The sequence below is a fragment of the Epargyreus clarus genome, unplaced genomic scaffold (assembly GCF_041222505.1).
Source record: "Epargyreus clarus isolate Ecla_fem2 unplaced genomic scaffold, WU_Ecla_fem_2.2 ptg000036l, whole genome shotgun sequence".
Lineage (NCBI taxonomy): Eukaryota > Metazoa > Arthropoda > Insecta > Lepidoptera > Hesperiidae > Epargyreus > Epargyreus clarus.
Genome location: NW_027332241.1, coordinates 5,015,947 through 5,043,033, shown reverse-complemented (window position 1 = coordinate 5,043,033; position 27,087 = coordinate 5,015,947). Strand labels below are relative to the sequence as shown.

General features: G+C 35.9%; 1 protein-coding gene across 1 annotated transcript in view; it reads right to left on the bottom strand.

Annotated features, from left to right (window-relative positions):
• The window catches only part of LOC140756890 (scavenger receptor class B member 1), a 70,821-nt gene extending 46,801 nt beyond the window's left edge, over positions 1 to 24,020 (bottom strand). The window contains exon 1 of the mRNA XM_073092424.1: positions 23,431 to 24,020. Coding sequence (XP_072948525.1) covers positions 23,431 to 23,698 — 268 coding nt within the window. The 5' untranslated portion in view covers positions 23,699 to 24,020. The remainder of the gene's footprint in view (positions 1 to 23,430) is intronic.
• Between the last annotated feature and the right edge of the window lie 3,067 nt (positions 24,021 to 27,087).

Here is a 27,087-nt window from a genome sequence, read left to right as displayed (position 1 = left end):
CTTATTTAAGAAACAAGTTCTGCTGACTGTGCCTGTAGAGTAGTTTGTAAGAATAATTAAAGTCAACTTATATTGTATTCCTCCACTTTCAATAACATTTTTGTTTTGTTTATTTTTATAGTAATCTTTGGTTAACGGTGTTGGTTAACGACATAGTACAGTTGTTTGTAATTGTTATTTCAATGTAATTTTTGTTGTTTACTGTTTGTTAACCCAAATAAAAAAAAATAAAAAAAAAACTATGTCTCCCTTACCACACTTCAAACCAGAACACAACAGCACTACACTCCTGTTTCAAAGCAGCAATAGCTGTAGTAAGCTGCCAGTGTAAGCACAGTGGGTTCTGCCACAAAAATCTCATAATAATCTTTTAAATTATGTCCAAATCATTAGTATATTTCCATCAGATTTAATTTAATAGATGCGCCGCTACCTCTGAGGACTAAATTGAAATGCTTTGGACATGTCTCCCTTACTCCCTTTAAACCATAACACAGCAGCGCTAAAATGTTCTTATGAGGCAGTAATATATTTTTAGGCTTCAAAATTAAATTTCATTTGTGAGAAAAGCCATATTTATTTAACATATATTTTCAAAATGACACTCGTTTATATTTTTATTACACATTAAAAATACCAAGTGAACATGAATAATGCAACACATGTAAAAATAAAAAGATCTTTTGTAAACAATTAAGGTGTAAGTTTAAAACCTAAAACCCTAAATGAGGGTCAATGACCCAATGCCAAAATTAACACCCATAACAATGGACCCTTTGTTTGACGAATATATAAAATAAGGTTCTACCTTTTCAGTGCAAAAGAAACAGAAAATAAATCTTATATATAAAATTCTCGTGTCACAATGTTAGTTACCGTACTCCTCCGAAACGGCTTTACTGATTTTCACCAAATTTTATATGCATATTCAGTAGGTCTGAGAATCGGCTACTATCTATTTTTCATACCTCTAAGTGATAAGGGTTGTTCACCCTTAATATTTTTTTTATTTCTATGGTAACACAAAGTTTGCTGGGTCAGCTAGTATACATATAAAAATAAACATAAAAATTGTTAGTATTTAATAAGTTTGAAGAAGCAGAGCATGCAGTCCACCTGATGGTAACTGTCGTATGGATATCTGTAACCAACTCTATATAGAGCAGGTTCTACCTGAAGCCGATCAGCTGAATCTATGATGAATATGGACTCGGTTACAGATGTCTTTCCTGTAGTTCCGGGACAAGAATAGGGCTACGGTATCCCCTGCCTGTCGTAAGTGGCGACAAGGGGGACTTCTGGGGTCACGCGTGGGTGGGCGGGTTTTAAGAGTGGGAGCTCGAACCGCCCGGTCAATGGTCCCGGGAAGGACGCGGTATGTGTGGTCGCTTACCGTCAAATGCATCAGACGGTGTGGCGAGCGTCAATCTCACCTGGGTGGAGCCCGACGGGCAACGCGCTAAGAGGACTTCGGTTGCGTTCCTTTGGAGATCCCAGAGTCCTCTAGGCAGCTGAGGACGGCCACCGGGGGGGTTTTAGTGCGGTAAGAGTTCCACATAACCCTGTGTCGCTCCCATGGCATCGGGTACCTTTTGAAGGTTTTCCTCTCGCGAACAAAAAAAAAACAAGGAGGACTGCATACAATAAATATTATCATAAAATAAAAAAATAAAAAAGTATTATCGAGTCAGTCATTCAGTCGAGATATTTAGCACATTTTAATTAATTCAAGTTCGTATTGTTCATTTTGTTAATTAGCATAAATTGAATAAGATTGAATTCACCAAATATAGTTTGACATCTAAAGGTGATATTGTTAACTTTTTTTTTTTTTTTTTTTTTTTTTTTTAATGGAAAATTATTTATTTATTGAGATAACATAAATATTTAAAAATAACTAAATTAATTTATTTTGTTAACTTGATTTATTTTTATTTTGTGCTCAGAGGTTAACTGCTTGGTAAACTCTCAGATAAAAGGTAGTTTAGAGGTTCTACCACCTCTGTTCGACTTCGGCACCACCGCCACACCTATTTCTGTTATAACAGCAGTGTTAAGCGCTGATGTGTTGTGGTTTGAAGGGTGTAGTAAGGGAGACATACTTATCCGAGCCGTTCTTATCCAGTCTTCAGTGGTTGCAATGAATTTGTAGCCGATCTCAAGCATCTAATCTTATCTGGGATTGATCACAGATGTTACTTATCATCCAGTGGACTGCATGCTCGTTTTCTACTTCAATATTATAAATAATTGGCCAAGTGCGAGTCGAACTTACGCACAACGGTTTCGTACCATCAAATTTTAATTATTTTTTTATTTTCAATACTAATTATCATATACGCCATAGAAGTAAATTCATGACGAATATTTGAAGTGTCGTCTACCTAAACTAGCTGTTTCTTTCTGGCGACCTCTGAGGACTAAGTCGGAATGCCTCGTAAAGTCGCCCTTAACATACCTTTTGTTGTTAGACAAAAAAGGGCGTGCCAGAAATCTACCATCTCTCAATATCGAAAAATAATTTAAAAGTTTAATAAACTTTAACTTATGTTACTGTTAATAAAACCTTAAAATTATTATCATCAACCCATTACTGTCCCACTGGGCACGGGTCTCCTCTAAGCGCTCTCATAGCGCCACCGCGCTGGCCAAGTGCGTATTGGTAAGACTTCACATACCTTTGAGATTTTTTTTTATAAATCTCTTAGGTATGCAGATTCCCTCACGATGTTTTCCTTCACCGTTTAAGCAAATGCTATATAATTTCTAATACGCACATAACTTTGTAAAATCAGCGGTGCGTGCCTGGGATTTGAACCGCGGACCTCTCGATCGATAGGCCGAGGTTCTTAACAAGGCTATCACTGTTTAAAACCTTAAAAGGCGTAGATAATATCACAATTGTATAACATAAATAAGTGTTATCTTAAAAGTTGAGTTCAATCTTTAAGATTGATAGCTGCATACAATATATGCAAGAAATTATACAAGAAATCTCAATGATACGTATGTCCAATTTACATATCTCAATCAGAATATATTTTTTCCGTCATTAAGGAATTTTGTTTTTATAATATAAGAGTAGCAGACGAGTGCAGTTCACCTGATGGTAACTGGCTTCTGCCGCCCATGGACATCATAATCAACACCAGAGGTTTTTACCTGAGCCTTTTACCGGAAAATGTCTCCCTTACAACACACCCTTCAAACCAGTACCCTTACCAGAAGTTTTTACGTTTCGACAAATATGATTGTTTTGGTATATGTTTACGTATTTGCCCATACAAATTCCAATCAGCGCCCCTAGCGGATTGTGTCAGAACTAGGAAATCATATGGGCCAATACGTAAAAAAATACCAAAACAGTCATATTTGTCGAAACATAAAAACTCCTGGTAAGGGTACAGAACACAGCAGCGCTAACACTGCTGTTATAACAGAAATAGGTGTGGCGGGGGTGCCGCTGGACTAACCACAAAGGGTTCTACCACCTTGTGGAACAAAGTATTTTTATTACGAGAAACTTGAGTACATTGCGAATTTCTTACGAATTGTTAGCTGCGTATTAAATTTAAACGTATAAAATTAGTTTTTACTAACATCTGGAGGCACGGCAGTGCCTCCGCCAAGTCGAGCTTGTTTTTATTTTGACTGATTTAAAAGTAATTTATCCGGCCCGTTTGCGTAACACAAAATAATATAAACAATATAACAATTAAAACAAGATATTTTGTTTTATACGCTTATTATTAATTTGTGTAATTCGAGTCTTATTTATTAAAGATTGATTTATATATATAGCTGACCCGGCAAACGTCGTGTTGCCATATAAATAAAAAAATGTTAAGGGTGAACAACCCTTATTACTTAGGGGTATTAAAATAGATAGTAGCCGATTCTCAGACCTACTGAATATGTATATAAAATTTGGTGAAAATCGGTAAGGCCGCTTCGGAGGAGTACGGTAACTAACATTGTGACAAGAAAATTTTATATATAAGATTACCGTTTCGAAAGGTGCACGACCGGAGGCACCGGAGGCGAACCGCAAAGGGTTCTTCCTTTAAAAATACTGTTAATACTCTGTTTTTAAAGTTCCGCACCTAAAAGGTACAAACGGAACCCTATTACTAAGCCTCTTGTCTGTCCGTCTGTCTCAGGGCTCTATCTCTTGAACCGTAATAAATAGACACTTGCAAGTTTACAGAGTATGTATAACGGTGGCCGCTATAACAACAAATACAAAAAATATAAAGCATAGCTTTAAAATAAATGGAGTCGCCATACAAGAAACCGCTATATTTCGACGTAATTCGTTTTATATATTGAACCGTAATATCATAGATTAGTAAAATACTTCGCCGCCTTGAAATTAAATGAAGCCACAAACGGCTTATTAGTAAGTTCTTTTTTTGAGTTCTTGACAAATAAAAACATTTTTAGAGAAAATTTACGAATAAATAACTAATACTGCGTAATTTACATAACAAACAAATAATTATTTGAAATATTTTAAGGACATTTTAGCACGGAGACGAGGCAAAACTTTCTTACGCAACTATTTCAATTCTCAAAACTGGGTACATTTTTTTGTTAGGAGTGAGTAATCTTTACTAATCTATGCGTAATATGTAGAAAGATCAAAATTTTCTCAAAGCATTGAATTCTATGGGTGCTATAATAACAAATACTAAAAATAATAATTGGTCAAGTGCAAGTCGAACTCGCACACGGAGAGTTCCGTACCACCAACATTATCTTACTTTTTTCAATTTTAGTATTCGTTATTATAGCAGCCACTGAAGTAAATACATTGTGAAAATTTGGACTGTCTACATATCATGGTTTAATAGATAAAGCGAAATAGCGGTTTCTCGTTCTCGGCAATTTTTTTTCATTTTTTTTTATTTTTAATTTTGTTGTTATGTTGCAGCCACCTTTATACCACATAATCTGTAAAAATTATATTTATTACGGTTCAGGAGATAGAGCCCTGTGACAGACGGACAGACAGCGAAGTCTTAGTAATAGGGTTCTGGTTACCCGGAAGCCTAAAAATAAATGACAATTTGGTGATACGGAAACCTCCGTTTATATTCCACTTGCCCTTGGCGAATATATTATACACGATTGCAGAGGGTAATGTTATTCGATATGTATGTCTCATTCTTTGACGCTACAGCCCAAACGGCTTGACGGATTAACATATGAGGTGTCGTTGGATTCGTCTAAATGGAAATGACAAACTATTTTTACTACGCTTTTATTATCTCGATCTCTATATATGTATGTATGTAACCTAATCTTTGAACTCGATTTTTACTCACTTTGAAAGGCCCGATTAATTTAAAATTTTGAACAATTATCAAGAACCGATGACAATATACGATTTTAATAATTTTATTCCATTCTCCTCATCAGGAATCAGGATTAAAGATTTTCCTTGTGCGATTTTAGCATGGTTTTTAGTTTTTAAACTATAATTATTTTATTCATAGTCATGTTTTGGATTTATACTAATTGTTTGCAATTATATCTGACTTTCAAAGCTAGATAGAAGGTCAATAGTTATTGACATAATAAATTCCACTTGCGTTCACTCTTTGTTTAGTTATTTTCCGTGTATGTTAATTTGTTGTATTTTAATTTTAATGGTTATTTTATTTAATCTATGATTCTCTATAAAAGTGATGTCTTTTTGAGAAATAAAGATATATCTATATGAGAAATAAAGATAAATAAAGATAAATAAAGATATATAAATATAGATATAAAAATATAAATCGAAAAATATAATTGGCTAAGTGCAAGTGGAAAATGGAGGGTTCCGTATGACGATTTTTTAAAGTGAAAACTTCTTTATATGCGTTGTGCACTTTTTGTGATGGGTATATGTTAAATTCATGTCAGGTCGCGTGGCCTGATCGAAAAATCGTAAGGCGGCAAAGCAAACTGCAAAATCAAGATGTCATCCGGTGTCAGCATAGAAAAATATATCAATGGGTTTCTGTTTCTTTTTTTATTTATTATATTTTATTATTCAGGTTAGGTTTCGAAAGTATTCACTTCTGTCGGCACTCGCGGAGTGCAACCCGTTGATTTTTTTTTAATTTTGAGTACCTACTTGTTATTAAATGAACTGAAGTAAATGCATTGTTAAAATTGGAACTATATACCTATTACGGTTTGATATATAAAGTGAAAAACGTTCAAAAATAGCGGTTTCTTGTATGGCGACCCCCATTTATTTACAACTTTTTTTATTTTTAGTATTTGTTGCAACAGCGGCTACCGTTCTACCTACTCTGTAAAAATTTCAAGTGTATATCTATTATGGTTTAGGAAATAGAGCCCTGTGACAGACAGACAGACGGACAGAGAGACAGTCAGACGGACAGACAGCGGAATCTTAGAAATAGGGTTCCGTTTTTACCCTTTGGGTACGGAACCCCAAAAATCCTAAACAAAATAAAATAAGGAAATATGTTATTAATTGATCATCATTTTATATGTGTAGATTTATTTTGAATGATATACGAAACGGCAAATAAATTACCATGATATTGTAATAATCGCAGACTACAGGTTTCGTCTAATAAATAAATAAACTTCAAGTTATTATGTATTATTTTGACTAATTTGAAAAACTTATTTTTCTAAATTAAATGGTGAAGTAGCTCCAGCTCCAAGTGTTCATTAGGTTCAGTTTATCATTGTAGATAACAATTTTTGTTTTAAAAGATGTGTGTTATGGAGTTTTCACCGCTTCTTCTCCATAACGAAACATCTTGCGAAGTGCATATATGTACTATATACGTGCAAGAGTTTCGTAAAGAATCTACTTTGATTTTTTTATAATATCTAGTAGCAGACGAGCATGCAGTCAACCTGATGGTAAGTGGCTACTGCCGCCCATGGACATCTGTAATCAACCCTGGCAATAATAATAACAGCAGTGTTAAGCGCTGCTGTGTTCTGGTTTGAATGGTGTGGTATAGGTGACATATTTTTCCGAGGTATACCTGGTTTGTTCTCAGGCCAGCGTATCTGTGGCCGACCTCAGTTAGTAATATCTAATCCTATCTGGGGTTGATTACAGATGTCCATGGGCGGCAGTAGCTAACATCAGGTGGACTGCATGCTCGTCTGCTACTCATATATTATAAATCCTGACAGACTGTTTTTTCCTGAACCACCACGTACATCCCTGCTCCTAAATAACGCATACAGCATGTGTATAAAAATTTTAATAGACTACCTGATACTTATATCATCATCAACCCATTACTGTCCAACTGCTGGGCACGGGTCTTCTCTCAGAATGAGAAGGATTAGGCCATAGTCCACCGCGCTGGCCAAGTGCGTATTGGTAGACTTCACATATCCTTAAGACTTTTTTTTTTTATAAATCTCTCAGGTATGCAGGTTTCCTCACGATGTTTTCCTTCACCGTTTAAGCAAGTGATAATTAATTTCTAATACGCACATTAATTTGAAAATCAGAGGTGCGTGTCTGGGATTTGAACTTTAGACCCCTCGATCGAGAGGCCGCGTTTCTTAACCACTAGGCTATCACTGCTCCGTATATATCTTGAATATAAATTAGTTAAAGTTTAATATAGTAATAATATATAATGTAATGTTGAATCTTTGTGAATTAATTGTATTTAATTATATTGAAATTGTTTGAATTGTAATATTTGCATGCTATTAAATTAATATAGCTGAATATGATACTAATGTATATATTGTAAGACCTGTAATGACTGTAATATTCATGGCAAATAAATGATTAAATTAAGAAAAAGTAAAATTGCGCCCTCCGCTTGCACGCCTAAGCCCTAAAATCAAAACATTTCAATGAACTATTATTTCTAACTTTCAAAAGTAGTCGAAGTAGCAGGAAGCCGACATAATTTATTTAATACACACACGTATTAGAGAGATAAAATGAACTGTACATAGATAGAGATAAGATAAAGAGTAATTAGTCAGTAATTTACGGTGCCTTTTCCTTGTCAGTCATATTATTTATATTGTAAGGTGTTGTGACTTATGACACCTTTTATTTATAAAATAACGGTTTTTTTCTAATCTTTCACTGTAGCAGTATATTTTAATAATAATAATAATAATGGTTTATTGCCTCAAGAAGTTACACAAGTAAAGTAAACAATTAATTTGGAATATTACACATATACATTACATTATTATAATTTGGGAGATACCACCGTCACATTCACAGACCCACTAGGATTCCTTGTATCGTCGGTGCCACGGACACACACAGAGACAAATACACTGACACCCAGACCCAGAAACAGAAACCTAAATTCATCATTTAGATATCTGTCTGGCAGGGGATCAAACCCGGGACCATCTGCGCGTCAGACCGCTATGGTGACCGCACCGCCACGCGGGTCGTCACTAGACATATCCATGGACGTCAGTAGCATTGTCAGATGGACTACATGCTCGTTTGCTACTTCTTAATTAAAAACCTAGTGAATTATCTTACATATAAATTATAAAATTCTCGTGTCACAATGTTAGTTACCGTAGATGCTACTCCGAAAGGCTTACCGATTTTCACCAAATTTTTATGCATATTCAGTAAGTCTGAGACTCGGCTACTATCTATTTTTGATACCCCTAAGTGATAAGGGTTGTTCACCCTTAACATTTTTTATTTATATGGCAACACAACGCTTGCCATATAAATTAAATTTAATAAAATCGGACTATTTAAATTAATAGCCATTTTCACTTTACAATTTAGACAAATCCAACGACACCTCATATGTTAAAATCCGCAACAAACAGAATCTCGACAAGTTGAACGCTCCAAAGAATAAGTCATACCTACATGCGCTCAAAAAACATTACAATGTGTTACATAACGGAAAATTAACACAAAAGGTTATATCGGCAAATTGCATATAATTACAGTTATTTACTTTACCTGCCGTTAATTACAGTAACCGCAGGTTGCAACTACTGTACAGAGTTGTGACCTTATTAAAATATTATATTAATAAGTCTGTATATATAAAAAACTAGCTTTTGCCCGCGGCTTCGCCCGCGTTTAAAGGAAAATAATATAACATACTAACATACATAAAACTGAAAATTCGTACCTCAACTTTGCTAAAGATCACTTGGTCAAATGCATAGTTTTACGAATCAATCCTTAATAATATCGATTAAAATAATCGATGTTTTGGGTCCAAAAGATCGATTCTCCGATTAATCGATCTTAGATCGCCATCCCTAGTTCCCGTAGGATTTCCGGGATAAAAACTATCCTATGTCCTTTCTCGAGCCTCAGACTATCTTTGTACAAAATTTCATTAAAATCGGTTCAGTGGTTTAGGCGTGAAGAAAAGACAACCAGACAGACAGACAGACAGACAGAGTTACTTTTGGATTTATAATATTAGTAAGGATAAGGTATGTTTGTGTCCGCAACGAAGTAGTCGATGATTGATGTAATTTTTTACAATGTTGCAGTTTTTTTATTATGCTACGTTTTTATGTTATGTTTATATAAATATAAAATGTTGAGGGTGAACAACCCTTATCACTTAGGGGTATGAAAAATAGATAGTAGCCGATTCTCAGACCTACTGAATATGAATATGCCGTTTCGGAGGAGTACGGTAACTAATATTGTGACACGAGAATTTTATATATAAGATTATATTGTATTTTTTATATTACCTATTTGTAGAGGTAGCAATAGCATGCAGTCGATCTGATGCTAAGTGGCTACTGTTGCTCATGGACATTTGTAATCAATCCCAGATAAAATTAAACCTATCTGAGGTCGGCCACGAGTGCGCCGCTACCCCTGAGAACTAAGCTGTAAAGCAGCGTTTCGCAACCTTTTTCAGTCCACGGACCCTTAGGAAATCAAGCAAAGCTTTCACGGACCCCCTTAATAAAATAACCAGCAAAAAAACGGATTAGGTATTTATTTTAGTTATTACAGATACGAAAAAAAACAAATACAGAAGGTGAGAAAAAAATTAATGTGAAGGTTGGTGTTGCTTTTTTGCAACTAAATCGTGGATATTCGGGTTGATGTTGCTACTAAGCTGTAATCACAAATCAGATTCTACATGAAATCTGATTCTATATTTGTTTTTTGAATAAACAATAGAAGAGAATGCCTTTTCACCTACGTGGTTGAAAAAAGCAGTAAATAGGCCCTTTTGCATTTAATGACCGATGTATGTATGGTCCAGAGATGACACCGCGGACCCCCATACATATACTCGCGGACCCCCAGGGGTCCGCGGACCACAGGTTGGGAAACGCGTTTGTAAAGTCTTTAAAAAGTATGTCTCCGTATAATCCTTGCGTTACATAATGAGAGTGTGATTAAATATATAATTGTTCTAACACCTTAAACTTATTATTTAACAAGTTTTTAAACAAAAGCCTTATTACTGTCACGGGTGAAAAACCTAAGTAATTGCTTCATTGTTAGATGTTAGATTATATCTAGATCTAGACTGTTCTAAGTTTCAATGACTTGTTAGGACTGCATCCAGTAGCATGCGATACAATATAAAAATTATGAGAGTTACGAAGGTGGTAGAACCCTCTGTGGTTCGACTCAGGCACCACCGCCACACCTATTTCTGTTATAACAGCAGTGTTAATCGCGCTATGTTCTGGTTTGAAGGGTGAGGTAAGGGAGACATACTTTTTCGAGGTGTTCTAGCACTAAGCTGAGCACTAAGCTCAGGGGGTGGCCGCGCATCTGTGGCTGACCTCAGGTATTCCTTATTATCATTCTTATCAGGATTTTTGGAATGCAAATAAAATGCATGTTACTTCTATAAAGAGAATTATGTTGAAATTTTATGTGCCTGCTTAACATTTGAAACATTTATATTGAAAACATTTTATAATTGAAGTATAGAGCATAAGTTTTACTTCCACGAAGAGAAGTATTACTTCCTAAAGTTTTACTATTATATTTAACGAGCTTTTGCCCGCGGCTTCGCTTGCGTTACGAAGTAATATTTTCAGCCCCTATTTTATCCCCTTGGGGGTAGAATTGATCAAAATCCTTTCTTAGCGGATGCCTACGTCATAACATCTACCTGCATGCCAAATTTCAGCCCGATCCGTCCAGTGGTTTGGGCTGTGCGTTGATAGATTACTATGTCAATCAGTCACCTTTGAGTTATATATATTTAGATGTAAGGGCGAAATTTTAAATGTGTGGACAGCGTGACAAGTAAACGTCCTAAATGCGGTAAACACAAGCACAGATACACCCAGACCCAGAATAGAAATTTGAAACAATTATTTAAATAGCTCATCGGGGATTGAACGCGGAACCGTGTCAAACCGGTATGACGATTGTGTCATCTTAAAAAATCATGAAGGTTATTCAATGAGCTATCAAATATTACACCCTTTATCATAATAATATGGAAATTAAGATTATACTTTATATATTTATCTATACAAATAAATAAAATTGAAGTATCTGTTTGTATAGTGAAAAGTTATAAATAAAAGACTAATTCCATATAAAATTATGTACCGTATTTCTATCAAAAAAATAACAATATTTTTTTTGTCTCTTTGACTGTTTGTTTGTTCTGACTAATCTCCGAAATGACTGGACCGTTTTTCACGAGACTTTTACTAGCAGTTAGCTTATGTTATAAGGAAAAGAATAGGCTTCTTTTATTATACAAAATGTATTAGGGTTCCGTACAAAAAGGAAAACTCTAAACCATACCCTATTTTATTGAAATTATCAAAGGTATAAAATTAGGTGAAACCGCAGGCACAGCTAGTTTAAAATCTTAAAATCTATTCCTCTCCGCTTTCGTATATATTCATGAGGACATTTTAAGGATACTAAAAGCATATATTTAGCAGGTGTGTCAAAACCAGCTTCGAACAATAAAATTAGCTAATCACCTTATTATACTTTGACTGTTTTTTTATAATATAGTAGCAAACGAGCATGGCAGGCCACGTGATTTTAACTGGCTACTGCCGCCCATGGACATCTGTAATCAACCCCAGATAGGATATTCCTACCTGTGGTCGGCCACAGATGCGTTGCTATGCCTAAGGACTAAGTTAGAATGCCTCGAATAAATAAGTGCTGCATGCCGCTCTAGGACATAAATTATCAATCCCAGATAGGATTAGATTCCTACCAGTGGTCGGCCTTAGATGCGTTGCTGCCTTAAAGACTAAGTTGTAACGCCTCGTATATCTCTTTTAAGACATGTTTTAGGTAACACAGCAGCGCTTAACACTGAAATGAAATGAAATGAAATGAAATATATTTACTGCGATAAGCCAGTAATAGGTGTGACAGTAGTGTCTCCAGAGTCACCCCACGAAGAGTTCTCCTATCTTTATATTAGCTAGATAAAAAATATTCCACCTTTTAAAAGTAAGGTTTTTCGAGTGTATGTATGTGCGTATGTATGTACATATGTATCATTCTTTGTCACGCTACAGCCCAAACGGCTTGACGGATTAACATATGAGGTGTCGTTGGATTCCTCTAAATTGTGGGAGTGACGTAGGCTATACCTTTAACCAGATAGGCTTTTGTTTTAAAAATTATTTCATAGTTTAAGTTAGTATGTCGTTTCCTTAATTTATCTAGTATAAACATAGATTAGTAAAGATTACTCGCTCCTAACAAGAAAATGTAACCTTTTGAAAATTGTCACTGTCATTTAGTTTCGTGTTTGAAAAATATTAAAAAAATGTAGTTTTTAGATAATTTACGTATGAAACGATATTTCATCGCACTTTTGCTTTTATTTCGTGTCTTAACTGTGCATATCGGCATTGTTCCGCGTAAAGTACACTATGACAGCCATTAAACGGCTGACAGAATTGTCAGCCGTTTAATCATCTAATGGCTTCCTTCAATTACAAGGCGGTGTGATATCTATACTTATCTATGACTGTAAATTGTTTTTATTGAGAAAAACATAAGGAAAAATGAATATACGTTTGTTTTTTCTTTAGTATTTTAGATACATCTTATAAATTTACAAATACTTAGTTTATTTTAAGCTTTATTTTAATTTTATTAGTACTATAAATAATATATTTTAAGCCTATCCATTAAGAAGCACTTGAATTATGGCCTAGAATATAAAAACAGATTGCATAAGACTATTAATTGACTATATATTACTTTAATTATAAGGAAAATGTATATTCATTTTATTATTGATACTTCACGTCACATTTTTCAAAAATGATACAGGAAACTGCACGGAACGTTATAAAAATGGCGTAAAAATTAATAATTACCTGATAACATACGAATTAATTCGTTTAAGTGTTTTATTATGTAGCATAGTGTTTTGCACTTAATTTATCATTTGAAGAAAAATAACAAAATTATAGCCTTAATCTTGTTTCATTTTGAGAAAATTGATTTCAATTTTTGATGTAATCAACCCCAGATAGGATTAGATATTCCTACCTGAGGTCGGCCACAGATGCGCCGCTACCCCTGAGGATTAAGCTGGAACGCCTCGGAAAAGTCTGTCTCCCTTACCACACCCTTCACACCAGAACACAGCAGCGCCTAACACTGCTGTTATTAGGTAGAAATAGGTGTGGCGGTGGTGCCGCCGGAGTTGAACCACAAAGGGTTCTACCACCTTCAAAATAATATCAATATAATATCATATTTAATAATTGATTCAACAAACTCCGATAAAAATCTCATTCATTGATAATATTTTTATTATGTCGTAAAGTTCCGCTTTAGTTGCGTAGATGTCTTTATAAATAAATAGATATATATAATTTCTAAGCAATAAACTTTATAAGCAAATAAACAAAGGGCTTTGTGTCCATTACACTATTTTTATCTGATTTTGGAGAGTAATGTTTTTCGAAGATATTTGTAAGTATTTACGAGTACTATGTCTCATTCTTTGACTCTAATAACAGCAATATTAAATGCTGATTTGTCCCGCTTTGAAGGGACATATTTATTCGAAGCGTTTCAACTTAGTCCTCGGGAATAGCATCGCATCTTAGGCTAACCTCAGGTAGGAATCTTATCTTATCTGGGGTTGATATTAGATGTCCATGAGCGGCAGTAGCCACTTACCATCAGGTGAACTGCATGTTTGTTTCCTTCTTCCATCAAAATATCAATAAAAGTTTCATGCGTATATTAACAGTTCAACAAAAACCCATTACTGTCCCACTGCTGGGCACGGGTCGCCTCGCAGGCTGAGAAAGATTAGGTCATAGTCCACCGCGCTAGCCAAGTGCGTATTGGGAAACTTGACATACCTTTAAAAACTTATTTTTTTAAGATTTTCAGGTATGCCGGTTTCCTCACGATGTTTTCCTTCACCGTTTAAACAAGTGGTAATTAATTTATAATATGCACATAACTTTAAAAATCAGAGGTGCCTGGTCGATCGTGCCTGGGATTTGAACCTCGGAACCCTCGATTTAGAGGCCGCTTTCAACCACTAAGCTATTACTGCTATTTCGTATATGTTGAGTAGAAAATGAAAAAAATATCGTATGTCGTTACAATGGAAACGCGCACAATAAGGTATTAATTGCAATGACGTTTAGTGACTTACAATGTAAACAAACACATCAATATGCTATATATTTAATTATACCGGAATACTGACTTCGGTTTAATATAATTGACGTAGGAAATGTGCAGGTAGTCTGTTGTCTATAATTCATTATAATTGAAGGTGATAGAACCCATTGTTCGACTCCGACGGCACCAGCGTCACATCTATTTCTGCCTAATAACAGCAGTGTTAGGCGCTGCTGTGTTCCGGTTTGAAAAGTATGGTAATGGAGACATACTTTTCCGAGGCGTTCCAGCTTAGTCCTCAGGGGTAGCGGCGCATCTGTGATCGACCTCAGGTAAGAATATCTAATCCTATCTGGGATCGATTACTGAAGTCCATGGGCGGCAGTAGCCACTTACCATCAGATGGACTGCATGCTCGTCTGCTACTTCTATATTATAAAAAGAACTTTTTTATAATACAGTAGTAACAAATGAGCATGCAGTCCACCTGATGGTAAGTGGCTACTGCCGCCCATGCACATCTGTAATCAACCCCAGTTAATGTTAGTTTCCTACATGAGGTTAGCTACAGACACATTGTTACCCCTGAGGACTAAATTGTAACGGACGGATAAGTATCCCGCTTACCACACACTTCAAACCAGAACACAGCAGCGCTTAACACTGCAGTTATTATACAGAAATACGTGTGACGGTGGTGCCGCCATTCAACCATAGAGGGTTCTACCACTAAATTATGTAGATTTGCAACTAACAGCAGCAGACTTGCAGCTAACACAAGTTTCGGTTTTTAAGCAAATAAAATCGAATTAGCCGCAAGCGCTCGCATCCACTTCGTACGTTTGATTTAAAGTTTGTAGCAAGTAACAAGTGTGGATACAGCATAATCCATTAACGATAATTAAATGAAATATATCATTTATTGAATTGTTATTTAGGTTGTTATATCAAAAGCAAATATTTGAGTCCGTGTAATGAATGGAGTGATAATTCTGGGCTTAACCTACTTTTAGTGGAAATATTTATTACGTCAATGAAGTGTATTGACATTATTATTTTAATGTCTTATCTTTAATGTGTTAATTTAAGGTAGTAGAACCCTTTGTGGTTCAACTTTGGTAGCACCACCGCCACACCTATTTCTGCCTAATAACAGCAGTGTTAAGCGCTGCTGTGTTCCGGTTTGAAAGGTGTGGTAAGAGAGACATACTTTTTCGAGGCTTTCCAACTTAGTCCACAGGGGTAGCGGCGCATCGTTGGCCGCCCTCAGGTATATTTAATCCTTGTCCCTGTAGTTCCGGGACTAGAATAGGGCTACGGTATCCCGTGCCTTTCGTACGAGGCGACTAAAAGGGGGCTTCCGGGGTTGCGGTGGCAAGAATGGGAGCTAGAACCGCCCGGCCAGCGACCCCGGGAAGGACGACGGCATGTGTGGTCGCATACCGTTATGTACACCAGACAGTGTGGCGAGTCCTGCTCACCTGGGCGGAGCCCGAGTCGGATAACAACGGTTCCGTTCCCCAGAGTCCTTTACGCAGCCTATTAACAACAGTGTTAAGAGCTGCTGTGTTCTGGTTTGAAGGGTGTGGTAATGGAGACATACTTTTCCGAGGCGTTCCAACTTAGTCCACAAGGGTAGCGGCGCATCTTTGGCCGCCTACAAGTAGGAATATCTAATCCTATCTGGGGTTGATTACAGATTTCCATCACGAATGTTTGTCGAACTATAAAATATTGATGTTAACTACACTAATGACTGCGCGATATTGACAACTTGACAAACTTATTATTTGTTACTGATTTATGATGATATTATGATGTCAATATGATGTAATCGATAAAATAAGCCATCATTAATTTGTAATACGCATATCATTTTTGTATGCAATTGTAGCTTAGTGGTTAAGAAACTCGGCCTCTCTATCGAGGGGTCCGAGGTTAAAATCCCAGTCACGCACCTCTGATTTTTCAAAGTTGTACTTAAAAGTTAAATTAATTATCACTTGTTAAACGGCGAAGGAATACATCGTAAACAAACCTGCAGACCTGAGAGATTTACAAAAAATATCTCAAAGGTCTACCAATACGCACTTGGCCAGCGCGGTGGACTATGACGTAATCCTTCTCATTCTGAGAGACCCGTGCACACTGGGGCAGTAAAGGGTTGATGATGATGATATCACTTTGCAACCTTATTTTGGTAGAATAATGTTAGTTTGACAAAGGGAGATCTCCGGACTAGGTGAACATGCCCGGGGAGCGGCCGTGCTCCGACAGTCTCAGTTCGGAGCTTGTATATATGCAAGATGTTGAGAAAACTTCGATAGCGTGATTCAAAATACTCGTGGCGCCATCTCTTGACGAGCGGGAAGTCGCCACAGTAGCAAAGTAGCCAACCAACTCCATATAGATCCTCCTATTAAGGACTAACTTCTTTTTTAGATAAATGTACAAGATACTGGAGCTAATGCTTTATTAATTTTATGTAAAAATGATGGCATTTAAAAAAGCGAAAAAGAGAATAATCATTATTAAAAAAAAGACAAACCCACTGAGTTTCTTACCGGATCTTCTCAGTAGAGGTCGCGTTCCGATCCGGTAGTAGTTTAAGAAAATATTGTAACTGACAATTTGTAAGTGCCGCCGTTGGCCTATACAAAAATAAATATATTTCATTTCATAAGATGGCCGCCTCATAAGTCACCCACACCCTTCCATTCACGCAGAAGTGCTTCACGCTAGACATAGGTGTGACGGTGGTACCTTCCCTATCGAACTATACTGGCTCTACCTTTCGAATTCCAAAAATTATACAATAACTACTAAAAATGGTCAAGTGTGAGTCGAACTTGCACATGAAGGATTCCGCACCAACAAGTTTGTTGTTCTTTTAGGATTTTTTTTGTATTTGCTCTTCGATCACTAATAAGATAGTGATCGAGGTATTTGCTATAAAAAATTCAGGAGTCTACCTATTACAGTTCTAAGAACACTGTGACAGACGGACAGACGTCAGACAGTGAATGCTTAGTAGTAGGGTTCCGTTTTTATACTTTGGTTACAGAACCCTAAAAATGTTAATATTTTAAAAGGTGAAGTCTAGAAATAATCCTTACTAATATTATAAATCCGAAAGTAACTCTGTCTGTCTGTCCGTCTGGTTGTGTCTTCTTCACGCCTAAACCACTGAAACGATTTTAATGAAATTTTGTACAAAGACTTACTAATATTATAAATCCAAAAGTAACTCTGTCTGTCTGTCTGGCTGGTTGTCTCTTCTTCACGCCTAAACCACTGAACCGATTTTAATGAAATTTTGTACAAAGACTTACTAATATTATAAATCCAAAAGTAACTCTGTCTGTCTGTCTGGCTGGTTGTCTCTTCTTCACGCCTAAACCACTGAACCGATTTTAATGAAATTTTGTACAAAGACTTACTAATATTATAAATCCGAAAGTAACTCTGTCTGTCTGGTTGTCTCTTCTTCACGCCTAAACCACTGAACCGATTTTAATGAAATTTTGTACAATGATAGTCTTAAACCCGAGAAAGGACATAGGATAGTTTTTATCCCGGAAATCCCACGGGATAAAATAACTAGATAATCATCGATCTTTTCGACCAAAATCTCGATTATTTTAATCGATTAGTAGATAAGGATTGAATCGTAAACTATGCATTTGAGCCCAACTAAGCCCACGAAGGTTTCAGAGTTGGTACGACCAATTTTCGCTAAATGGCGCCACTGTCATTCCAATGAAGGTACGAATTTTCAGTTTTATGTATGTTAGTATGTCATATTATTTTCTTTTAAACTCGGGCGAAGCCGCGTGCAAAAACTAGTCCTTGATATTTTAATGTGATGTAAATATTGATAATATACGCTATTGAAAGCTATGTATATAGATATATGCTAAGATCCGGTTTTAAAATTAATATATACACGGATTTCTATAAGAAAATTAAATAATATTAATAATGTTTACTTAATATAAATCTATATTGATATTGCCTGAACTAGTTTTGAGTTTGCTAAAGAGATTCCTAAGATTCACAGCTGTACCATTGGACGTAGTTATGCAAAATGGATCTAATCGACAAAAACCGTTTTTAGGGTTCCGTACCCAAAGGGTAAAAACGTATATTACTAAGACTTTTCGAAGGTTTTCGAAGGTGGTAGAACCCTTTGTGGTTCGACTCCGGCGGCACCACCGCCACACCTATTTCTGCCTAATAACAGCAGTGTTAGGCGCTGCTGTGTTCCGGTTTGAAGGGTGTGGTAAGGGAGACATACTTTTCCGAGGCGTTCCAGCTTAGTCCTCAGGGGTAGCGGCGCATCTGTGGCCGACCCTAGGTAGGAATATCTAACCTATCCGGGGTCGATTACAGATGTCCATGGGCGGCAGTAGCCACTTACCATCAGGTGGACTCCATGCTCGTCTGCTACTTCTATATTATAAAAAAAATGTGAGCCGTCACGGGACGCCTGGCAGATGTGAAACATCGACATTATTTTGTAAAAGTAATATGCAGAAAAGAACATATTGTGATAGGAACTAAATATGTCATAATGATAAAATAAAATATTACGATTTTTTTCCAGATAACGATGACTATTTATTGAATTCGATTGCGCATGGCATGCGTCGCCACGCCAGAAATCGGTTTTACGTGCGGCTATAGATGTTTCACATCAAAAAAAAGGTGATAGAACCCTTTGTTCGACTCCGGTGGCACCACCGACACACCATTTTCTGCCTAAAACACACACTAGAACACAGCAGGTTCAAGCGCTGCTGTGTTCTGGTTTGAAGGGTGCGGTAAGTGAGAAATACTTTTCCGAGGCGTTCCAGCTTAGTCCTCAGGGGTAGCGGCGCTGTGGCCGACCTCAGGTAGGATTCTAATCTTATCTGAGTTTGATTATATCCATGAGCAGCAGTAGCCACTTACCACCAGGACTGCATGCAAGTTTGCTACTTCTATAATTATTATTTACTTAATTTATGCAAAGCGATTAATAAATGAATGGAAAAATTAGTCCAGTCACCATAACTTCTAAGAATCTCAATATACAAATTATATAGATTGTATGTATTTACGAACGAGGAAGGACATTAATAATGTTACATAATAAATTGAATCAATGACTTACAATTTGTTTATAGGAAAAATAATATAAACTTTGAACTCGACTTAATATCGGATGAATTAATAAGGTTAAGGTATTTTACTATTATGTTAAGTAATGATAGCTTAGGCAGTTTGCACACTGTCCCTGTAGTTCCGGGACTAGAATAGGGCTACGGTAGCCCCTGCCTGTCGTAAGAGGCGACTAAAAGGGGGCTTCCGGGGTTGCGGGCGGTAAGAGTGGGAGCTCGAACCGTCCAGTATGCTACCCCGGGAAGGACGGCGGTATGTATACCGTCGTAATCACCAGGGCAGAGCCCGATTCGGGCATCGCGCTTGGAGGACTCCGGTTGTGTTCCGTTGGAGATCCCGGAGTTCTCCAACAAGCGCCGAGGACGGCCACCGGGGGGGTTTTAGTGCGGTCTGCGACTGGTTATGTCGACAGTCGGCGATTGGTGTCGGCCTATTCTATGTGACCTTCGCCACAGTATAAGGATCACACGCCACAGTATTAAAAAAAATGCATTTCTTTAAGAAAAATCCTTAAAACTAGTAGTCGGGGCTTCCTGGTAAGTAGTCAGAGGCGCTTGTGATAAGAACGCCTCGCTCTTCCACTGTTGGATTTCTTAATTAGGATTATACATAAAAGTATTGGCACTGAATTACAAACATAGGATTAATATAGATATTACACCATATTGAGTACAATGTTTAGATATCATTAGTGCATGTCCTACGGAATCATAAAGATATCTTTGGGATTGGAAGCTAAGTCCACATACAAAAATGTTTATCCAATTAAAGATGTTATTTTAGTCTTACAAGGAGGTTCTCCACCTCTGTATAATTTAGTGTTTGCAGCCACCTTATTGGAATTCATTTACAGTTGTGTGAAGTTAAAGGGTATATTTGCAGTAATCGGTTAATTTTATTATATAGATGAGATGCTTGTGATAAATATTGGCGTTGAGCAAAAATGGTTCGGACCGCATGACCCTCCCATGCGGTACAATATCGCAATGTCTCCTATCAAGGAAGGTGTTATCAAAAGGTAGATCTTTATGGAATTTTAAAATTAGGTTCATAATATATAATTATCTAACAGATAATAAGTTACTGATAGCAAAGACAGAATCAGTAGGGAACCTGAAAGGCTTGTAACTCGGCCCTGGAACTATGTACCTACAGGGGCGCTGGGCGAGAGTTCACGTTAGGGCTACGCGCCTACAGTATTTTAATTACGTCTGACTTTGTTCTAGTTTTTTTATTGTAAATATTATATTTTAGCCTTTACTTAGCCGCTCCTTAGTAGGCGAGAGGTTGACTGACATTTTGTTTTAGTGAAAAATAATAAGTAAATTAATAAGTTATAATAAATAAGTTGCAAATTAGTAGGTATGAAAAGTGTAGTTAAGATTTGTTCATGTTCAATGAGAATAGCTTTGGCTAAATTATCATTTGTATGTCATTTTCCTTCGTCTTATCCATTTATTTATTTATGAATCCAGGTATTTTGCTCGGTAAAAAATCGAAATACCAAATTTCAAAAAAGAAACATATCATGATGGCACCTAGTACAGACGCTATATAATTGTTTAACTAAAAAAAACACTGCCTAAAAACCGTCACACCGACCGCTCATCACAGCGGCACAGTCGCGCCTGTTCGCATACCGAGTGCATACCGAAATCGAGGCGCGTAGGTATAACTTGCGTTCCGTGCGTTTGTATGAAGATAGAATACTGTATAGATACTTATACTGTGCTGTCGCCGACTGTGGTGGGCGATTGTCAGCAACAGTCGTCTACTGTCGCCGTCTTGGTTTAAGGGAGACAGACTTTTCCGGGGCGTTCCAGCTTAGTCCTCAGGGGTAGCGGCGCCTCTGTGGCCGACCTCAGGTAGGAAACTAATCCTATCTGGGGTTGATTACAGATGTCCATGGGCGGCAGTAGCCACTTACCATCAGGTGGACCGCATGCTCGTTTGCTACTCCTATATTATAAAGAAAAGATCCCAATAGATCGACCGATATGGTTAATGGATTAAACGTTTTTTAAACGCTTTTATTAGCTTGGGTTGTATCTATGTATGTAACGGAATCTTTGAGCATAATTTTCATTAATTTCCACAACTCCGATTACTGTACTGTGCATTTTCCTGCGGTTCATAACTATTCTCTCATACCTAATTGCCAATAGAATGATGGTAACATTTTTAAATATCAAGCTTTTTACTCTGAATTTAATTATTAGTTCAATAACTTAAAAATTATTTTAATTTTATTTTCAGGCGATTTATAAATACATTACAATCTTTGTCATTAAAAAAATATTTTCTAGTTTTTGGTTCGATTAGCAACCATCAAATTAAATATGTCAAAAACTTATTGCAAATGGATTGACATAAATATTTCAATCGAGAGTATAAAAAAATATATTTAATTTTCTCTCTAGCAATAACCGCTTCTTTGTTTTGGGAATGGTTATTACCATTCTGACGAAGTAAGAATTCACTCTAAGAGTGGGCTTGTGCCCAGCAGTGGGACAATGAGTTAATAATAAATAGAACATGCAATATTGATACTAGTATCAATATCATTATAATTTCCTATCACAAGTGCGTTGAGGCGTTCTTATTACAAGTGCCTCTGACTACTTTACCAGGACGCCCCGACTACTAGTTGTAAGGATTTTTCTTACGAAATTCATTTTTAATTTTTAATATTTTTAATTTTTAAATTAAAATCTGTTAGAAAACTATTCAAATTAATTTATTGTAGCATTATTTTAATTAATTATTTTGTGTTATTTTCATGTAATCTTCGTAATAATAATGAGTACTCATTTATTTAAACACTGGCTGATACGATTGTATGAGTAAGCATTAAAAAGAAAAAGGACGCATCTTGACGTTTGAGTTGTATTTTGAGCGGGAATAATAAACTTACAAGAAATAGTTTTAATTTTCATAACCCATATGGTAATTTATTATAATTTATAACCATAAAATAATCATAATTGTTTATCTGTGAATAACCTACAAATGACATTCCTTATTCCTTTGTATGGAAATATATACCTTTGTTTTTTTCTGCGCAAAATATGCGATTCTGCATCAAAAAGTTTAAAAACTAAACACATAAATATATTATATCATTATTTTACATAATCATATTTTAACAGCTACGAAAAATATAAAATCAGGTACGCTTTAATAAGTGTTACATTTTTTGGGCAATTTAATATCCGCAGGTTAAAAGTTTTCAAATATAGGTTCATTTATAAAATTACGATATTTAAAAGATGCAATTATTAAAGTAAAAATAAATTATAAAAGTAAAAAAAAAAATTTTTTTACTTTATTGGAATAGAAATTTGGCGGACTATATCATAGTATTTTTTTTTTCTTTTTAAAGACATATCTGGTTTCGTATAATAAAAACTACTCATATATTTTATGTCATTATTTTACATCATAATAACTTTATCAATACGAAAAATATAAAATCAAGTACGATTTTATTTAAAGTCATTTAATGTTAAATAAATGTTTTATGGGCAACCTATGTAAGATTCTTATCAACTTCATAAAAACAAAATTATAATATTGCATAACACTAGTAAAATATGACACAGTATTTTTAAAGAATATTTTTGACTTTATCAAAAGTAAATAAAATAAAAATATTGCGTTTAATAAAAATAACTTACATTTTGGCTGTCTGGCAACTTGTCCTTTCTTCCTTTTCTCGAACAAACGATTTATAATCGCGTCTTTTCGTTCATTAAAATCTATATCATCTGTGAATTTACTATTTAGTTCTTCACACTCTGAAAAATTCGCCTCAAACGCCGAAGTGTCATAGTCCGCTTTTTTTAATCTGTTGTGTGACAGATCCCCTAATTCCCGCTCTCCTGAGTTGACGTTTGTGTACTGCCGTCCAGTCACTCTGCTCCAGATTTGCACTAAGTCCTTCATTTTTACCACATTCAGTCACAGATCACAACCAGCGGTCAGCCTTGTCCATCGAACTATAAAGATGTTTCCAGCACAAACGCTTAATAGCTTTTTAATTGCACTAATAAATTTAATTACAAAAAATGTGTTATATCTTAATCAATGCCACAACCTTCGTTTGTTAAACAAATATCACTAACAATTGATTAATTAATAATCAGCAAATTCACAAACGACGGCTGTGTGTAAAGTGTTGTCTTTGCTTTTTTTAAAAACAAAAATGTCACATTCACGTTTGTTGCGCGCGTAAATCACGTCCGATGGCGATTGTGCACAGAACGCTGCATCGGTCACAGACAATCTAATAAGATCCGTTCATATTCCCGCGCTTAAATAAAATTTTGCAACACACGCTCGTACGCATTTGTGTGCGTAGAAACCTGTTTTTTTTCAATGCGAATATCGATTATGGAGATTAATTACGATTGATCGAATCGGTATTTTTTTTATTTCGGCTAAGCGGATGTGATGCGTAAATAAAAAAAATATGACGTTGTTGTTTTACGCATAAATCGCGCGTGAGATTAAAAAAATAGAAATAGAAATAAAGGAAATAGATTTGTCTGTCCGAAATTTTAAAATATTATTATCATTCCTGTCAGTCGATTAAGTGATTGTTATAGCACAGACGATCTACTCGAAGTTGATCAAAGATGCGTTGCCACTTGTAAGAACTAATTTGGTTCCTCATAATAATACATTATGTAAATCAGCTGAAAATTTTGAAGGTGGTAGAACCCTTTGTAGTTCGACTCCGGCGGCACAACCACCACATCTACTTCTACCTCATAATAGCAGTGTTAAACGCTGCTGTGTTCTGGGTTGAAGGGTGTGGTAAGGGATACATTATTTTCCGAGGCGTTCCAGCGTAGTCCTCAGGAGTAGTAGGGCATCTGGGGCCGACCTTAGGTAGGAATATCTCATCCTATCTGGGGTTGATTACAGATGACCATGGCTGCAGTAGTCACTTACCATCAGGTGGACTGCCTGCTCGTCTGCTACTACTATATTATAAAAAAATATATAATGTAAATCAGCTGACATCCACGCCGTTTCTCCACATCGCAAAAATAAACTATTTAAAATTTATTAAATTCAGGGCTTTTGACTTCAAGATAACCCTTTACTATTTTGTTTTTCCAGCAATTATAATCAACCCCAGATAAGATTAAATTTCCATCTGAGATTGGCCACACATGTGCCGCTACCTCGAATGCCTCGGAAAAGTACGTCTCCCTTACCACACCCTTCAAACCAGAACACAGCAGCGCCTAACACTGCTGTTATTAGGCGGAAATACGTGTGGCGGTGGTGCCGCCGGAGTCGAACCACAAAGGGTTCTACCGAACTTCTACAATGATTATGGTCAAATTTAGACTAAGTACTTAGCGTAATAGTTAAAATTCAACAGTGAACGTCAAATAGGTAACATATATAAACCCGCCAATCGTTAAAATACAGACCAAAAATCATTTCTGTATGTTTGTAGCCTAAAAACTCAAAAAGTTATTCATGGATTGACTACAAATTTGACAACTACGTTGAATTTTACTTTTTAATCAAATATTTCTAAATAATTTAATATTAATCACAATATATATGAGGTTAAACCAAAAAGAAATACGGCCGAATTTAACTAGTCAACAAAAATTAAGCTTAAATAGTTATTTTATTTTTAACCGGACAGTTTAATTAGAGTCCTATCAAGGTCATATACCTTGATTTTTTTTTTAATAATCGTGCAATACTAATACTGTTTTTAGGTTGTAAAGCCCTTTGTGGATCCGTCACGGACTGGTTTGAACGGTAAGGTAGAAACTTATATGAGGAGTGTCCTAAGTCTTTAGGGGTATCCCATAGATTAGTAAAGATACTTCGTCGCCTTGATATTGAATGAAGCCACAAACGGCTTATTAGTAAGTTCTTTTTTTTAAATTCTTGACAAATAAAAACATTTTTAGAGAAAAATTACGAATAAATAACTAATACTGCGTAATTTACATGATAAATAAATAATTATTTCAAATATTTTAGGGACATTTTAGCACGGAGACGTGGCAAAACTTTTTTACGCAAATATTTCAATTCTTAAAACTGGGTACATTTTCTTGTTAGGAGTGAGTTATCTTTACTAATCTATGGGCTACCCCAGGAAGGAATCAGGGCCTGATTTGGAGGTGTGGAGGCTCTGCGGCAATTAATTGGAAGCCCTTAATTATTTGCCGAATTAAGAGAAACATTTTTTGTCAAAAACTGCTAATAAATAAAATAATTTAAACACTTTTTGGAAACTACAAGTTGCTGACGTGTCATAATTTTTTTTTTCCTATTATGAGGGCTTCTGTCTTGTGGAGACCCAGGCAGTAGCCCCGTTTCCCTTCCCTAAATCCGGCCCTGTTAGAACTTGATTCTTTTTGAGGTTAAAAATGGATATCAATGAGTTACTTTAGTATATTTTTGAGTTTGTGAATTGCATAGAAATGGATATGGATTTTTTCGAGTACTTTTTCAAACTGAATATATAACTACGCATTCAAAAACTACGTAGTTTCTCTATTAATACCACCAGGATTTTTATCTTTAAAACTTTTTACTAAATTTTTAATTATCCATTCAATATTTTTATGTGTAAAAACTCAATTATAAGTGTCTATCTATTTCGGTTTGAAATATTGTTATTGTAATTAAATACTAAAACATGTTATTATCTGTTACATCTGCTAATCATTGGTTTTTAGGGATCCGTACACAAAGCTTAAAACGGAACCCTCTTACTAAGCCTCCGCTGCCTGTCCGACTGTCACAGGGTTTCTATTTTGAACCATAATAGATAGACACTTGAAATATTTAGAGTAGACACTTGAAATATTTAGAAGGTGGTAGAACCCTTTGTGGTTCGACTCCGGCGGCACCACCGCCACACCTATTTCTACCTAATAACTGCAGTGTTAGGCTTTTGTGTTCCGTTTTGAAGGGTGTGGTAAGGGAGACATACTTTTCTGAGGCGTTCCAGCTTAGTCCTCAGGGGTAGCGGTGCATCTGCGGCAAACCTCAGGTAGAAAAATCTAATCCTATCTGGGGTTGATTACTGATGTCCATGGGCGGCAGTAGCCACTTAGGTGGACTGCATGCTCGTCTGCTGCACCTATATTATAAAAAAGAGTATGTATTATTATGCCTGCTATAACAACTAAATGGAAACTAAATTGGGGTCGCCATACAGTAAACCTTTATTTTCAGCATTTTTCGCTTTATCTATTGAACCGTAATAAATACACAGTTAAAATTTTCGCGATGCATTTACTTCTATGTTTGCTATAACATGTACTAAAAATAATAAAATAAAAATT